This window comes from Rhincodon typus, chromosome 22 (genome assembly GCF_021869965.1).
Source record: "Rhincodon typus isolate 14 chromosome 22, sRhiTyp1.1, whole genome shotgun sequence".
NCBI classification, from domain to species: Eukaryota; Metazoa; Chordata; class Chondrichthyes; order Orectolobiformes; family Rhincodontidae; genus Rhincodon; species Rhincodon typus.
In genome coordinates this window covers 46,710,938-46,729,428 of record NC_063353.1, presented here as the reverse complement: position 1 = coordinate 46,729,428, position 18,491 = coordinate 46,710,938, and the positions used below count along the sequence as shown (strand labels likewise).

Below are 18,491 nucleotides of genomic sequence, written 5' to 3'. Positions count from 1 at the left end.
ACACACACACACACACACACACACACACACACACACACACACACACATCCAGAGAGAGGACTGTGCAGGTTAACTGACAGTCGGTCCAGCAAAGATAAACATCTCGTGTGTACAAGACCGTATTACATTGCAGTATTAATACTCTTAAAACTACTGCCAAAACCCAGAGCTGCTGCCTTTCAGTATGGAGCTTTGAGCCCAGCCAAACGTAGCCTTGAGCAAATTTCACCTTGCGTAGTTACCCCCCATCACAATGACTCATAAATTGTAACTGAAGCAAGATTAAGGAGTTCAGTGATGGCAGGCACAGTGTAAAATATACTGCTGTGCCATTAAACACATGTGGAGTGTCACTTTAGTCTGAGGGAGAGTGTCTGTAGATGAGACTTTTAACCTTCTCTTTGACCGTGCATAGAAATTTCAAAACTATTAGGAAAACTGTGCATAACAAACTCATTTTGTTCAGACAAAGACATACTGTAAATCTAGAATATTTTTGTGGAGCCCCAGATTGTACAGAAATCCTCACCATGGAGAGTAGGTACATTCTCACTGCTACAGACTGGACTTTGTGTTCCAGAACAACCTTAAAATAAGGTCAGGATACAAGGCTGGTCACTCACTGTTGAACCTTTCCACCCTTTAACTCTTTCTTTAGGTCCCATAAAGGGAGGTCAACATTCCCCCAACCACCTCCCTCCTCCAAAACACCCCGAATGGGTCAAACCTATCGTTGTTCCATTGGGGCTGGAGGTCGGAGGGAACGAGGGACATGGAGAGAGGAAGTGAGACTAAATCGAGTTCCCGACCACACAGCAACACTGAGGCTCAGTGTCGAGTTATGGTTAAAGAGAACTATCATTGCAGGCTTTTTTTTCAATTGCACTGAGGAAAAGTGCTATTTCTTTGCTAAAAAGGACCAGATGTCGACTTTCAGAATGTTCCATCTGGACTTGTCGCTATTAAGATCACAGTTTCTGGATTAACTTGACTTCTTAAATATTGCTTCCTCTTTCAGCAATGAAGTCACAAGGGCTGAACTAAAGAAGTTGCCAGTACTGCCAACACAAGCTTTGAAGGATCACCCATCCCTGGCTTATTGGTAAGTCTCACAGCCTCCCTATCACAGGCCTAATGCAGTTTACACTGCATAATGTTCACATTCTGTGAGTCAGCTGTGAGTTAGCTCATGTTAGCTGGCAACGGCGAGAGTATAATTGTACATTTAGTGGTTTTTTTAGACCGTCATAAGTATCTGTGCCGACGAAGTAAGGTTCCAGTCAGCTGTCGTGATGAAATGACGCTTCCTCCATTTGTTTGTTTTGTTGTGTTATCTGCTTCCCAGTGGGTTGATTGTTCTGGATCACCCGCATCCCCCACCCCCAACACCCTTACTCTGCCCTAGTTCCTTTTACACACACCCAGGAGCCTGGTCTCAAGTCCCACTCTCTGCAGAAGTTCGTAATAACATCTCTGAACAGGTTGATTTAGAAAATACCCAAACCTTGTCCATTCCCGCCCCTGATTCCTTTTCTGGCGTTTTCCATTGGTCGTTCCTGGTCCCTGTCAACTCTCTGCTCTAACAATGTGAACAAAATGTCATATCTTTCTCGCTTGATGGTTATGCGCTAATTTCCTCTCTTCTCCAGCCATTCTCAGCAATTCCTCATTCGTCCTTCTGTCTGTGCAGAATGTGTAAGCCTCCTCCTCCTGAACGTCCCCTTTTCAAGCTCATCCAGCTCATCACCAGCCTCCATTTCTCTAGTCTCTGTTTCCCAGGAATATAACACTGAGGGCAAAATGTAATACCTCAGCATTCTCTTCCTAAGATTCAGGTTCAGGGAAGGCAATGGCCGAGTGGTTTTTTCGCTGGACTGTTAATCCAGAGACCCGGGGAATGTTCTGGGTACCCAGGTTTGAATCCTGCCACAACGGATAGTAGAATTTGAATTCAATAAAAGTCTGGAATTAAGAGTCTAATGATGACCACCAATCCATTGTGAATTGTCAGGAAAAACCCATCTGGTTCACTAATATCCTTTAGGGAAGGAAACTGCCCTCCTTACCTGGTCTGGCCTACACGTGACTCCAGACCCACAGCAATGTGGTTGATTCTTAATTGCCATCTGGGCAATTAGGGATGGGCAATAAATGCTGCCTAGCCAGTGATGCCCTCATCCCGTGAATGAATAAAACAAAATACACCAGGAGATAGAAAAGGTGAGTAAGAAAGGCGAGGTTATAGTGATCATGGGGGATTTCAATATGCAGGTGACTGGGAAAATCAGGTTGGTAGTGGATCGCAAGAAGAGGAATTTGTGGAATGTCTGCGAGATGGCTTTTTGGAGCAGCTTGTGGTGGAGCCCACTAGGGAACAGGCAATGCTGGGTTTAATGTTGTGCAATAAGGCAGACTTGATAAGGAGGCTTAAGGTGAAGGAACCTTTAGGAGGCAGTGACCATAATATGATAGAATTTGAGAGGAAGACGGTGAAATCAGATGTAATGGTATTATAGCTGAATAAAGGCAACTACAAAGGTATGAAGGAGGAGCTGACCAGAATTGACTAGAAGAGGAGCCTAGCGGGAAAGACAGTGGAACAACAATGGCCAGACTTTCCGTGAGTAATTCGGGAGACACTGCAAAAATTCATCCTTAAGAGAAAGAAGCATGGTACAGGGAGGATGAGGCAACCATGGCTGACTAGGGAAATCAAGGACAGCGTAAAAGCAAAAGAGAAAGCATATAATGTGGCGAAGGGCAGTGGGAAGCCAGAGAATTGTGAAGCTTACAAAGGCCAAAAGAGGACAACAAGAAAAGAAACAAGGAGGGAGAAGATTGAAAATGAAGGTAAGCTAGCCAGTAGTACAAAAAAAAAGATTGCAAGAGTTTCTTCAGATAAATAAAGTCTAAAGAGAGGCAAAAGTGGACATTGGACTGCTGGCAAGTGCGGAGAAGTAGTAATGGGAAACAAAGAAATGGCTAAGGAACTGAGTAACTACGTTGTGTCAATCTTCACGGTGGAAGACATGAGTAACATCCCAAAAATTCAAGAGAGTTGGGGGAAGAGCTGAGTACGGTGGCCATCACCAAGGAGAAGGTGCTAGTAAAACTGATTGGCCTGAAGGTGGACAAATCACCTGGACCAGATGGACTACACCCCAAAGTTCTGAAGGAGATAGCTGAAGAGATAGTGGAGGCGTTAGTGGTGATCTTTCAGGATCACAGGAGTCAGGGAGGTTCCCAGAGGACTGGAAAATCACTAACGTGACACCCCTGTTTAAGAAGGAAGAAAGGCAAAAGATGGGAAATTACAAGCTGATTAGCCTGACCTCGGTCGTGGGTAAGATTTTGGAGTCCATCGTGATGGATGATATTTCTGAATATTTGGAAGTATATGGTAAAATAGGGCAGAGTCAGCATGGTTTCATCAAGGGGAGGTCATGCCTGACAAATCTGCTAGAATTCTTTGAGGAAGTAACAAGCAGGTTAGACCAAGGAGAGCCAATAGATGTTCGCTACCTGGACTTCAAGAAAGCCTTTGACAAGGTGCCGCACAGGAGGCTGCTGAGTAAGATAAGGGCCCATGGTGTTAGAGGCAAGGTGCTAGCATGGATAGAAGATTGGCTGTCTGGCAGAAAACAGAGAGGAGGTTTAAAAGGGACTTTCTCAGGATGGAAGCCGGTGACTAATGGTGTACCACAACTTTTCACTTTAAACATTAATGATCTAGGTGAAGGAACTGTGGGCATTCTGGTTAAGTTTGCAGACAATACAAAGATAGGTGGAGGGACAGGTAGTATTGAGGAGGTGGGGAGGCTGCAGAAGGATTTGGATAGGTTAGGAGAGTGGGCAAAGAAATAGCAAATGGAGTACAACGTGGGAAAGTGTGAGGTCATGCACTTTGGTACGAAGAATAGAGGCATAGGCTATTTTCTAAATGGGGAGAAAATTCAGAATTCTGAAGTGCAAAGGGACTTGGGACTCCTAGTCCGGATATTTCTTAAGGTAAACTTGCAGGTTGAGTCAGTAGTTAGGAAAGCAAATACAATGTTGGCATTTATCTCGAGAGGACTAGAACATAAAAGCAGGGATGTATTTCTGAGGTTTTATAAAGCCCTGGTCAGGCCACATTTAGAGTATTGTGAGCAATTCTAGGCCCCATATCTCAGGAAGGATGTACCGGTCCTGGAGCGGGTTTGGAGGAGGTTCACGATAATGATCCCAGAAATGAAAGGCTTAACATATGAGGAATGTTCGAGGATTCTGGGTCCATGCTCGATGGAGTTTTGAAGGATAAAGGGGGGATCTAATTAAGACTTAAAGAATACCAAAAGGCCTGGACAGAGTGGATGTTGAGAAGGTGTTTCCATTGGTGGAAGAGTCTAGGACCTGAGGGCACAGCCTCCGAGTAAAGGAAAGACCTTTTAGAAGAGAGATAAGGAGAAACTTCTTCAGCCAGAGAGTGGTGAATCTATGGAATTCACTGCCACAGAAGACTATGGAGGCCAGGTCATGGAGTACATTTAAGACTGAGATAGATAGGTTCTTGATTATCAAGGGGATCAAGGGTTACAGGGAGAAAGTGGGAGAATGAGGTTGAGAAACTTATCAGCCATGATTGAATGGCAGACCAGATTCTATGGGCTGAATGGCCTGATATCTGCTCCTATGTCTTACAGTCTTATGGTCTCTGTAACTTGTGGTAAATGAATAAATGTTCATCAGTTTGCACTGATATGTCATCCATCCTTCATATGCCTAAAGCTCCCTGACCCTGTTGTAAAGACAGGGAAAGACAGCAGATCTGATTAAATCTGATTATACTCAGGAAGTCAAGCACTTCATTGTATCAAAGAGCATGGGGAGAAAGCAGGAACAGGGGACTGAGTTAGATGCTCAGCCATGATCATGTTAACTGGGGAATGTGCTGGAGGGGCTGAATGGCCTACTCCTGATCCTTGTTTCTATATTAATGCAGAATGACCAGAGAGAAAGCCACTGAGTTATGCCGTGGTTAATATTGTATTTGTTCGCACTTGTTTTGGTAACAGTAGAAGGAAGCTTCTTTTGGGATCATTGCAGTAGGATGTTCCTGATGTTGTACTGAGAGAGAAACGTAAAGTGGGAATCAGTCGTATGATCAGAAAGCCAGACCTTTATCTCCATAACTCAGTTGAAATGTTGAAGCTCCGACTGAGTGGCTCCCGGATCACCGTTCAGAGCTTCAGAATGAAATGGGTTGAAGTAATCTCAAATCCTTCTCCCAGTGGTAAAAACCTTCTTATATTCGACACAGTTGTCACTAATTGAGCCATTACAGTCAGAAAGGTCATAAATATCAGACAGCACAGGCAAAGGCAATTCCCAACAGTGTGGCAGATAGTGTCCTTCTGAGGTTACAGTTAGGTCAATGTTCAGTAGAATGTACAATGAGTTTATATCAAACACACTCCTGATAGGAGTCTTTGAGAACCCATCACTTGAGAGAAACTTGCAAAGCTGCTCCCTCTCCCAGTGCCGTCATTTATCATATTGCAGGAACTGACACAGTTTAAATTGAATGCACTGTTTTTAAAAGGATTGAATACTGTCAGGGGTTCCTGAGTGCATCCATTTATATTCTAATCGCTGTCCCCACTTTAGCTCATTGCTAGCTCATTTGTAATTGAATTCTTTCAGTTCCTCTACTGCATCCTGTACTGTTCTAACTCTCTCTGGAGCCCAATTCTACAAATCCCTGCAGCTTAGACATTGGCAAAATAGCACAAGCACAGGCCATTCACCCATCCGATCCCTGCTAGAGTTTGTGTCTCACTCACCCTCCTGTCCTTCCAGATGTAATTTCTCAGTGTTTACTTTTATTCCCCTCTTTTTGTGTGTTGATCGGGCTCCCCCTTTAAATACATCAACATATTTCACCTCATTCTGACCAGCCGCACTCTCAGGAAGGACATTTCTCCTCAATTCCCCATTGGATTTCTTGGGAACCACAGAAAGGAAGGTATTTATCGGGAAACGTATATAAGGAAGAAAAATCGTTCACAAGGCCTCATTTCTTCTGTTTTCTTCTGCAAAAATAATAAGTTGTTTTGAATTGTATCAAAGCATCAGACAAAAATAACACAAACCTGTCCATGCCCCTCACTGACAGAATAGGGTTTGTCAAACATTGCTCAGCTTTTCATTTCGAGTTTATTAGTAGCACCGTACAGGAGCGGAGACCAGAGGCTCGGGTGTGGCAGCAGCTGTGAGGGTAAGGAGTGGAAGAGTTGTGAGGGTGAGGATTGGGGGAGCTGTGAGGGTGGGGATTAGGGATGGAGCTGTGAGGGTGGGGAGTGGGGATAGGGCTGTGAGGTAGAAGAGCTGTGAGAGTGGGGATGGGGCTGTGAGGGTGGGGAGTGGGGGGGCGGTGAGGGTGGGGAGTGGGGATGAGGCAGTGAGGGTGGGGATGGGGCTGTGGGGAGTGGGTGAGCTGTGAGGGTGAGCTTTAGGGGAGCGGTGTGGGTGGGGACAGGGCTGTGAGGGTGGGGAATTAACCGTCCAATCACACGCAGCCTTTCTCTTCCTTCGCCTGTAGACCACAATGAGGGAGAGACAGACTAACCTGCTCCCACTGTCATGACACCGTGCATAGGATCCTATTGAATGGTGGAGCAGGCTCAATTGGCTGATTGGATTACTGCTTTTCCTATTTCATACAATCCTTTGCAGCTAGCCCACTGTGGGGAATGGAGCCACAAGAGCAGGCTTGGCTTGGTAGGCTCCTTTAGCTCAGTTGACTGGATGGCTGATGAGTGTTGTCAACAGTGGCAATGCTCCCAACAGCTGGGATTACCATGAAGGCCTCTTCTTCCCAATGTCTCCTCTTCATCTGAGCTGTGGTGACCCTCAGGTTTAACCCCCACCAGGTGCCTCTCTCTAGTATGTTGTGGTAACTCTTTCCTGCAGCTGCTCCCATATTAACCTTTTGTAACTGTTGTGGTGTGAATAAATTCGCTATCACTCGCTGGCTGCTGAAGTAGAAGAGAGGCAAAGCTGCATAAATTGGGAGAGTTGGCCAAGTGAGAGGTGTCTCTACCTTTAGGGAGAGAAGGAGAGAAAATGAAGGGAGGAGATTAACAGAAGAAAGCTAAAGAAACGAGATCAATAAATTCCCAAACTATTCACATTAAGGTTAGTTTAGGCAGATAGCAATAAACTGGAGGTAAACTGATCTCATTGATAACCGCAGCTGCAGCAATGCGGGCTGTGCTTTTAAGCAGCTGTTAGACTCTCCCAGTGTTGTCCAAACTATAAAGGCACAGCTGAAATGAAATCAAAGATAGTTGACGGTCTGTGCTATTAGCCACTCCCTAACAGTAACATCACATGCATTCCAGTCGAAAAGAGGTTTGACCTCTGGTGTCTTGGCGTACAAACCCAATATTTAAGAGGGAAATCTTTCACAGACTATACACCCACTGGACAGGAGGCTTCAGAAATTCCCAGCTTGTTTTATTTTCTTCGAAACTGCCCAAGATTCTTTCTTTATTTGTATCTTGAGCAGCAGAGTAAGTGCTGAATCTTTCAGTTCTCAATAATAAGGGATATTAGAACAGGTCTTATTGCTGGAGAATTTGATTATGTTGTATGTAATCAAGATTCCTGCTTTGGCCCTGGGCTAGATTTTCTTTGTGAGGGGAGAGGGCGGGAATGTAAATAGCCTGGTGCTGATTTCACCACCTTCCTCCCCAGCCCTGAGCGCACCCTCAGTAACACAGGGGGTGCTGAAATTGGGTGCTCCACTACAGTCTATGATCTAGCATCCCACGATTTTGATTTGATTTATTATTGTCACAAGAGACAGTGAAAAATACTGTTTTGTGCACTATCCAGACAAATCATCCCTGAGACAAGAACATCAGGGTAATAGAACAGAATGCAGAATATAGTGTCACAGCTACAGAGAAGGTGCAGAGAAAGATCAGCTGTAATACATGAGAGGTCCATACATAAGACTGATAACAGCGGGGAAGAAGCTGTTCTTGAATCTGTTTGACAATGGAGGAAGAGCGTTATATTTCCAAGTCAGGGTGAAGTGGCTTGGAGGGGAACTTGTAGATGGTGGTGCTCTGATGTATCTCATTGAGTACATTTAAGACTGAGATAGATAGGTTCTTGATTATCAAGGGGATCAATGTTACGGGGAAAAAGAGGGAGAATGGGTTTGAGGAACTTATCAGCCATGACCGAATGGCGGAGCAGACTCGATGGGCCGAATGGCCTGATTTCTGCTCCTATGCCTTATGGTCATATGATCTTATCTGCTGTCCTTGCCTTTCCAGACGGAAGTGGTCGTGGGTTTGGAAAGTGCTGTCTAAGGATTTTTGGTGAATGTCTGCAATGGATCTTGTAGATAGTACACACTGCTGCTACTACTTTCAGTTCTGATCAAGAGTCACCAGACTCGAAACATGAACCCTGCTTTCTGTCCTTGATGCTGACAAACATGCTGAGTTTCTCCAGCAACTTCTGTTTTTGTTTCAGATTTCCAGCATCTGCCATCTTTTGTTTTATTTCACTGGACTGGTCCCTAGGGTAAGGTGAAACTGAGTATAGTAGGACTGTATTCTCTGGATTACAAAAGAATGAAAGGTGATCTGATTAAAACACTGAAACAGCATTTTTCCCATTTGGAGAACCTTGAACACTGGATCACAGTCTCAAACTGTGTTGTTGGCCATTTAGGAATGAGATGGGGAGAAATTTCTTCACTGAAAATATTGTAAATCTTTGGATTTCTCTCTTGCAGAGGATTATGGATACTCAGAGTTATAGTATTTATTTGTCATCACCACTAGGCGTGTTTGGAGCACAGTCAATGATCTGTGAATTAGCGTAAGAGTGTTATCCCTATTTTAATTTTTGAGTGCTCCAACTTAAAAATAGACAGCAACAAGCTTCTGTGTTAAACAGGATCAAAAGTTAGGTTATTGCACAATTATCGCTAAAATTTATTATATAATAAGGTGCTACAATTATTAGATAAAATTCAAAGATAAAAAGTAGGTCCAGTTAAAGTATTTATATAAATGGAAGTCAGTTCACACCTTTAATGTTGCAGGGCTTTTACTTACTTGAGGATTTATTTTTTGAGAAGGGGTTGAAGACTAAAGTCAGAATTCAGCAGCTGTGAGGAGCTTTAGTTGAATAGCTGGAGTTTACCTGCACAGGCTGACTCAGTAAGTAGGGAAGGCTTTAACAGAGAGAGAGGATTTCTTGCTGCTCACTTGTTCTGCAGTTGTGACACTTGCAGATTGCCTAAGCTCTTCCAGCAGAACGGTGATTGATTTCTGCAAAATCTTTTAATATGAGCTGAGAGTTCTTTTCTCTGAGGATGTTTCTGGGGAATTCTATTTAAAAAGGGATCTCACATCCTTAAAAAGAGGAAGCTTAAATTGGCTGCTGAGTTAACTTTGGTGAATCATCGTTCCACAAAGCAATATTAATTGAGCTAGAGTTCTTTGTGGGGATTTCCTCCAGCCTCTAGTTTGTCTTAGAAGTTTTTTGAAGCCTTGTTACAAAGCATTACTTTGTCCAGGGGCTGGGGGTGTATTTGAATACTAATTGTTTTGTTTTGTGTGTTTTGTGGTTGCTTTTGAGATAACACATCAGCCTGCAGCCTTCTGATGTGAATGAACAAGAATTGGCCATCTGACACCATTTTTTAAGACTGTCAATTTCTTAAAAATTCAAATTAACTGTCTTTATTTTAAAAAATTACATAATAATTGCACATTCAAGACAGACGCTGAAGAATGGACGCTAAGGGAATTCAAAAAGATGTGGGAAGTGGGGTTTGGGTAGAAGTTCAGGCAGATCTCAGTAAATGGAAGAACAGACCATTCAAGCCTGGTTCTAACCTCATTGTACAATGTTTTCAAAAAGTCAGACTGCACTTTAAAAGCTAATGCTTGCTATCTGATCCCTTTCAGTGAGGACAGAGTGATCGAACATCATAAGAAGGTCAGCGGACAGACAAGAGGACAAGCTATTGTGAAGTAAGTCATGCATTTTCTGGAAATTGATTTTCTGGGATTAATTTTTATTAGAACTGTACCTTCCTGTTCTGTTGGAAAAGAAACAATCTGCTGGACTTTACCACTAGCAATGTTCCCCTGCAAACTACAAATTAGTAATAGACTCCACCTCTTGCCCGTTTTAGTGTGGTTTCAAACTGTTCAAAATAAACAGATTAATTCCTCGATTCAAACAGTGAAGTGAGGAATCTGATTCAAACACAAATTCTGTGTTTGTGTGATAGCATCACCAGCAGTGATTTCCAAGTTTAAAACTCTTGCCCTTTTATGGTCAATGCGAAGCTGATTTATATTTTTATCAATGACCTTTAATGATTTCTGGGATGTTTAATTTCTTTAGGTTTTGCTCATTTGCCTATTTCAAATATTTTCTCTTTGTTTTATTCTTAATATTCACATTCCTTCTGCCTGTTTTCCTTTTTTTTAATAGGTCTCACTGCCTAAATGTTTCAATGTTTCTGCAACACTGTGAGAAGAGTGACTGAAAACCATTTCTAACATTCTTTCCATTTCTTCTTTTTTCCCAGTTACATGAGCATTGCAGAATCTCTTCCAACTTATGGAGTGCACTATTATGCAGTAAAGGTAAACTTCTCTGCTTCACTTTAAAATTACGTGTCCCCCACCCTCTCTGAGTCCAGAAAGTCGTAGAAATGTGCCTCTAATTGGTGATCCAGCTGACTTCCAGCTCTGGAAGACAGGGAGGGAAGTTATCGAGTTTAGTCTGTGAACTAGTAATCAGAGCTAATAATATAGGGACATGGGTTCTCATCCCCACCCTGCCACATGGTGAAACTTGGATTCAATGTTTTATTAAATTGAACTTAAAATCTGTAACCTAATGGCAACCACTGTTGATTGTTGTAAAAACCCGTCTTATTCACTAAACCCTTTAGGGAAGGGAATCTGTCATCATTAGTCTGATGTATAGACTCATGGCCATGTGGTTGACCCTTTTATGCCCTCTGGGTACATAGGGATGGGCAACAAATGCTGGCATATAAATGAATGAAAAAAAGCTCAAAATGCAAAATTTTCATCCTAGTCTTCAAATCCCTGTACGACTTTGACCCTCCCTGTCTCTGTACTCTCCTCCAGCCCTATCACTTTCCAAGAACTCTCTATCTCCCTCCTCCTATTTGTGTGAGGAGATGAATTTTGGAAGGATTAACAAGGTAAGGGAAGACATGTTGAATAGTAGAACCCTGGGCAGTACAGAAAATCAGAAGGACCCAGCTATGCATGTCCATACATCACTGAAGGCATCAGGACTGGTAGATAAGGTGGTTAAGAAGGTATATGGGATACTTGTCTTCATTAGTAATACAAGAGCAAGAATATGACAGAGCTGTATATAATATTATTTAGGCCACAGTTGGAGCACTGTGTGCAGTTCTGGTCTCCGCACTAAAGGAAGGATGTGATTGTACTGGAGAGGGTGCAGAGGAGATTCACCAGAATGTTGCCTGGCCTGGAGAGTTTCACCTCTGAAAAGAAACTGGATAGACAAGGGTTGTTTTCTTTAGAGCAGAGAAGGCTGAGGGGAGGGGGGTTTTGACTGACCTGCAGAAAGTCCTGGAGGGTACAGATAGAATAGATAGGGAGAAAGCTTTTTCATAACCTGGGGCCAGAGTTTTAAGGCAAGAAACTGGAGGTTTAGAGAAAATGTTTCTCATCTAGAGCGTTGTGAGTATCTGAAACTCAGTGCACGAGAGTGTGGTAGAAGCAAGAGCTCTCGAGACATTTAAGAATTATTTAGATGAGCACTTGGAATACCACAGCATACAAGGTTAGGGGCCAAGTGCTGTCAAATGGGATTGGAATAGATAGATGTTTGGTGACAAGCACAGACATGATGGGCTGAAGGTCCATGCTCTAAAACCTCTGTGACTCTCTGCCCCAATTCTTTTGTTCCATCATTGGCTTCAGCCATTTCAACCCGAAACTGTGAACCCACATTAACAAAATGTATCTCTCCTCTTTTAAGAACCAATTCAAGAAAATTAGGGCAGTCATCTAGTTTAAAGAAAGTAATAATCCATCATGAAATGTAGAACTGACACTATTTTGCACCAGAGATCATTGATTGAAACATAAGCATACAGTGAAGTGCAAGGCCAAGCATAAGAAATAAGAGGAGTAAGCCGTTTGGCTCTTTGAGCCTGCTGTGTCATTGAGCAACTTCATGACTGATTATCTACTTCAAGTCCACCTTCTGGCACCATCCCCATATCATTTAAGAGACAAGGAGAGGCTGGTGATACTCCCACAGAAATCCCTACCAACTGAAACTTTACATCCTTTAAATCAAACACATAGGCTGGGGCTATTTTCCCAGAGCGTCGGAGACTGAGAAGTGACCTTATAGAGGTTTATAAAATCATGAGGGGTATGGAGAGGATGAATAGCCAAGGTCTTTTCCCCAGGGTGGGGGGAAGTCCAAAACTAGAGGGCATAGATTTAAGGTGAGAGGGGAAAGATTTAAAAGGGACCTAAGGGGCAACTTTTTCACGCAGAAGGTGGTGTGTGAATGGAACAAGCTGCCAGAGGAAGTGGTGGAGGCTGGTACAATTACAACATTTAAAAGGCATCTGGATGGGTATGTGAATATGAAGCGTTTAGAGGGATATGGGCCAGATGCTGGGAAATGGGACTAGATCAGGTTGGGATGTCTGGTCAGCGCAGATGACTTGAACCAAGGGTCTGTTTCCATGTTGTATGACTATAGCCTCCTTAGAGTGCAACTTACATAGCCAACCTCTCAGCCATTCCCTCCCCCCTCTTCAAAGACTCACATGATCTTTGAGTCAGCATTGTTGCTGTTTTTGAAAGCTTTTCCTTATTTTCAGTGAACAAAAAGTTCAGATTTTAAGAAGGAAAACCTTCAGATATTTGTATCAGTTCCACTTTCACTAGAAGTGAGAGTGCTGATTTACTCGTTCCCATTCTCACATCTTTCATTGAAGATGGGCCCATTCTGTAGAATGATTAGAATAATTGTAGAATCTGTCTGCTTGGTCATTTCTTGAAGGGACAATGTTAAAAGAATGCAGGGCTATCTTTCTAACACACTCCAAGGTACCGACATAATATTCTATTAGAGATAGCGAGTCAGCATTGATGTCTCTAACAATCAGAAAATGGGACTTACTGAGATGCCCTGTTATGCAACACATAAAGGATGTTCTCGTGATATTACCACGAATCTATTAGACTGGAGATCCAGGTAATGTTCTGGGGACCTGGCTTCAAATCCAACCATGGCAGATTGTGGAAGTTTACTCCAGTAAATATCTTGAATTAAGAGTCAAATGACAACCATGAAGCCATTGTCAATTGATGGAAAAACTAATGTCCTTTAGGGAAGGAAACTGCCATCCTTGTCCTGTCTAGTCTGACCTACAGACCCATAGCAATGTGGTTGACTCTTAAGTGCCCTCTGGGCAGTCAGGGATCGGCAATAAATGCTGGTCCAGCCAATGACATCCACATCCTATGACTGAATGAAAACAAAATGGTGCTATTAAAATAACATGTGGGCGTAACGAAGAAACGGAGTTGGACTGAAAATGGATGAGTCGTAATTCTAATGGATCCAACAGAAACATTCCAGCAATAAGAGGATATTTAGAACCTTTCATTGCCTTATGAGGAAAGGCTAGACAGGCTGGGCCTGTATCCTGTGGAGTTTAGAACTGTCCGAGGAGACTTCGTTGAAACATGTAAGATCCTCAGGGCACTTGAACGGGTGGATGTGAAGAGGATGTTTCCTCTTGTAGGAGAATCTAGAACAAGGGGTCATAGTTTAAAAATAAGGGGTCACCCGTTTGACACAGAGATAAGGTAATATATTTTTCTCACAGAACATTGAGAGGTTTAGAATTCCTTTCCTCAAAAAGCAGTGGATGTAGAATCTTTAAATATTGTTAAGGCAGGCGGAGATAGATTGTTGATGACCAAGGGGATGGAAGAGTGTTGGGGGATGTGCAGAAATGTAGAGTTAAAATCAGATCAGCAGCGGTCTTACTGAATGGAGGAGCAGGCTGGAAGGTCCGAGTGGCCGACTCTCGTTCCTTTTTTGTATGTTTGTAGAACACTATGTAGTTGGTTTCTCTTTATGGTATCCACAAGGCAGTACCTGGAATTCCCTGCCATCTGCAACTGAGCACCATTGCTTTTCGCAAACAGCTGAAGGTGATAAATGCTTTGACATGGCTGTACTGCACATTGACCTCAGGCACAAGGGGATAGAATTCCCACCTCCAGCTTTTACACTGCTTTTGCTACAGTTCGTTGAGACATTGATAGAAATGTATAAAGAAGATTGGGAGGTCCACCACTGCAGTTGGAGACTTTCTCCTTTTCTCAAGAGTGTTTCAGTCTCCACTTGACCCCTCTTCCTTTTCCTCCTTATGTCCATGTGTGGCCTTCAGTGATGTGCAACTAATCAATAACATCATTGCCTGTTTGTATTCCTCTTGAGTTCTGTCCTCTTTATTAGTGTCAGCACTCATCAGATCTAACTCCCTCTCTTCACAACACTCACAGCACTTTATGCTAGTTTTAATCAAACTGTATACTGTCAATTAGTGCACTTCAGGAAGTCCCATCTCCTGAGTGCAGAAACACCGAAGTGACTTGCTATCACTCATAAGATATTAACCCAGCACCTCGGAAAGTTTTAGAAAGTGGCCAATGGTTTGGAAGGTGCTGTCAAAAGAGGCTGGGGTGAGTTGTTGCAGTACAGATTAACAAAAATGTGGAACTGCAAGTTTAAGAATTATTGATATACATATCACTCTGTCATATTTTGAAAGAGTATTTGCTGAGGTGCTGATTACCAGACTCAGTGCCTACTTTCTCTGGCACTGGAATGCAAGGGGCTTTTTACATGGAATTTTGTGCAGTCAGTGTCAACTGGGTCTAATCGTGTGGATTCACCACAAGTTGCTTCTTTACTTGCTGACAGGCTGCAGACTTTCTCTTTGTGATCTTTCTTCACTTGGTGGATCTGTCTTTTGACCACAGCTGGCGGATCTTTATCATTGCTATCAGCCCCTCACTCACAAGGATAAAGGGCTAGGATTAGTCTGGGGGGGCAGGTGCTGCTGCAATTCTGGCTAAGCTGCTGGGATTCCGTCACAGGGCCTCTCCACATCTTGAGCTCTCTTTACTCCTTTAAGGCACCCACTCAAATCAAACTCCTTGACCAAGCTTTTGGTCATCTGTCCTGACATCTCCTCAAAGAGACACGATATGCCATTTTGTCCCCTAGCGTTTCTTTGAAGCATCTTGGGATGTTTCCACCCACAGAATGAACATGTAGATGAGCCTCACAGAGAAGCTATGAGGTAACTTTGAGCTCAGTGCCCATTTTTTACAAGAGGGCTGGACCCTGCACAGCTCGGTTTAGGCTGCTTTGCTCCCTTAATATCATGTTGTCAATAACCATTGTCTAAAAGTAACCTTTTCAAAGAGGAGGGGAAATAGCCGTGTGGTATTATCACTATATTATTAATCCAGAGACCCAAGTACAAGCACCATCTTAGGTATAAAGGTACCGATGTGCAAAAACTCAGGTACAAAGTAAAAAATAAAGAAACAAAGTTAACAGTTAAACATTACAGACCTTCTTCGTATTAAGTAGAAAAGTAAAGAAATAATTCTTGGACAGTGGTATACAATTGGGACGGTGTTGCTCCAGGAGTCCTCAACATTGACTCCAGACGCCATGAAGTCTCATGGCTTCAAGTTAAACTTGGGATTGGAAACCTCCTGCTGATTACCACATACTGTCCTCCCTCAGCTGATGAATAACATTCCTCCATGTTGACCAACACTTGGAGGAAGCACTGAGAATGGCAAGGGCACAAACTGTTCTCTGGCTGAGGGATTTCAATGTCCACCGCCAAGAGTGGCTCAGCAGCAGTACGACTGATCGAGCTGGTCGGGTTCTAAAGGATATAGCTGCGGCAGGTGGTGAGGGAAAAATATACTTGACCTCATCCTAGCTAATCTGCCAGCTGCAGATGCATCTGTCCATGACAGTATCAGTAAGAGTGACCTCCGCACAGTCCTTGTGGAGACGAAGTCCCGCCTTCACATTGAGAACAACCTCCATCGTGTTGTGCGGCACTATCACCGTGCTAAATAGGACACACCTCAAATCGATCTATCAACTCAAGACTGAGCATCCATGAGGCGCTGTGGGCCATCAACAGCAGCAGAATTGTACTCCAGCACAATCTGTAACCTCATGGCCCAGGATATCCCCCACTCAACCATTACCATCAGGCCAGTGGATCAACCCTGGTTCAATGGAGAGTGCAGGAGGGCATGCCAGGAGCAGCACCAGGCATACCTGAAGGTGAGGTGTCAACCTGGTGAAGCTACCAAACAGGACTACTTGCACACCAAACAGCGAAAGCAGCAAATGATAGACAGAGCTAAGCAATCCCACAACAAATGGATCAGATCTAAGCTCTGCAGTCCTGCCACATCCAGTAATGAGTGGTGGTGGACAATTAAACAACTCACTGGAGAAATGTCCTCATCTTCAACGATGGAAGAGCTCAACACATCAATTCAAAAGATAAGGCTGAAGCATTCGCAGTAATATTCAGCCAGAAACACCAAGAGGATGATCCATCCGGGCCTCCTCCAGTGGTTGCCAGTATCACAGATGCCACTCTTCAGCAAATTCAATTAACTCCACATGATATCAAGAAACAGTTGGAGGCATTAGATACTCAAAGGCTATGGGCCCTGACGACATGCAGTAATTAGTACTGAAGACTTGTGCTCCAAAACTTGCTGCTCCTCTAGCCAAGCTGTTCCAATACAGTTACAACAATATGGTAAATTGCCTAGATATGACCTGTACGCAAAAAGCAGAACAGATCAGGGTGGCAGGGTGGCTCAGTGGTCAGCACTGCTGCCTCAGTGCTCCAGGGACCTGGGTTTATTCCCAGCCATGGGCAGTTGTCTATGTGGAAGTTACACATTCTCCCTGTGTCTGTGTGAGTTCCCTCCGGGTGCTCTGGTTTCGGACCACAGTCCAAAGGTGTGCAGGTTAGGTGGATTGGCTGTGCTAAATTGCCCATAGTGCCCAGGGATGTGTAAGTTTGGTGGATTAGCCATGGGAAATGGGGAGTTGTAGGGTAGGGGGTAAGTTTTCCCAGAGAGTTGGTGTGGACTTGTTGGGCCCAAATGTCCTGTTTCCACACTGAAGGGGATTCTATGATCTAATACCTTCAGTTAATTCTCAATCATCAATAAAGCGATGGAAGGTGTTATCAACAGTACTATCAAGCTGCATCTGCTCAGTGATGCCCAGTTTGGGCTCTGCCAGGGGTCGTGGCTAATTACAGCCTTGGTTCAAACAATGACAAAAGAGGTGAGGTGAGTGACAGCCTTGACCACCATTGCTGGTTGGAGTCATACCTGACAGATAGGAAAATGGTCGTGGTTGCTGGAAGTCAGTTATCTCAGTGCTAGGACAACTCTGCAGAAGTCCATTGGGGGAGTGTCCTAGGCCCAACCACCTTCAGCTGCTTCATCAACGGCCTTCCCTCCAGCATAACGTCAGAAGTGGGGATGTTGCCTCATGATTGCACAATGTTCAGCATCATTCACGACTCCTCAGATACTGAAGCGGTTCATTTTCAAGTTGGACAATATCCAGGCTTGGGCTGATAAGTGGCAAGTAATATACAACTGCCAGGCTGTAACAATCACCAAAAAGAGAGAATCTAATCACTGCCCCTTGACATTCAACGGTGTTACCATCACTGAATCCCCCACTGTCAACATCCTGAGGATTACCATTGACCAGAAACTCAACTGGACTCACCACATAAACACATTGGCTACAAGAACAGGTCAGAGACTAGGAATACTGCAATGAGTAATTCTCCTCCAGATGCCCGAAGCCTGTCCACCGTCTTTAAGGCACATCTGACGTGCAAGTACCCAGGTACAGAATCATAACAACAAGGTAGAAAGAAATAATAAAGTTAAAAGTTAAACATTGCAGTGATTATAGTACAGTGTAAAACATTCAAAATAAGATTAAAAGTTACACTTGGAAATATATCGGCATTCCTTCAGTGTCACTAGGTCAATATTGTGGAACTCCCTCCCTAACAGCATTGTGGGTCAACCCACAGCACATGGATTGCAGCGGTTCAAGAAGGCAGCTCACCCCCACCTTCTCAAGGGCAACTAGGGATGGGCAAGAAATGCTGGGCCAAGCCAGAGATATTCATGTCCCATGAGTAACAAGCCCAAATAACCTATACTAGAGGAGGGATAGTGGGAACTGCCGATGCTGGAGAATCTGAGATAACAAGGTATAGAGCTGGATGAACACAGCAGGCCAAACAGCATCAGAGGAGCAGGAAAGCTGAC

At 43.7% G+C, this 18,491-nt stretch overlaps 1 protein-coding gene across 1 annotated transcript in view; it reads left to right on the top strand.

The window, feature by feature from the left end:
* Nucleotides 1–18,491, top strand: part of frmd4a (FERM domain containing 4A) — a 341,550-nt gene that overhangs the window by 222,116 nt on the left and 100,943 nt on the right. Inside the window, exons 8-10 of the mRNA XM_048610012.1 lie at nucleotides 1,019–1,102; nucleotides 9,978–10,043; nucleotides 10,610–10,667. Coding sequence (XP_048465969.1) covers nucleotides 1,019–1,102; nucleotides 9,978–10,043; nucleotides 10,610–10,667 — 208 coding nt within the window. The remainder of the gene's footprint in view (nucleotides 1–1,018; nucleotides 1,103–9,977; nucleotides 10,044–10,609; nucleotides 10,668–18,491) is intronic.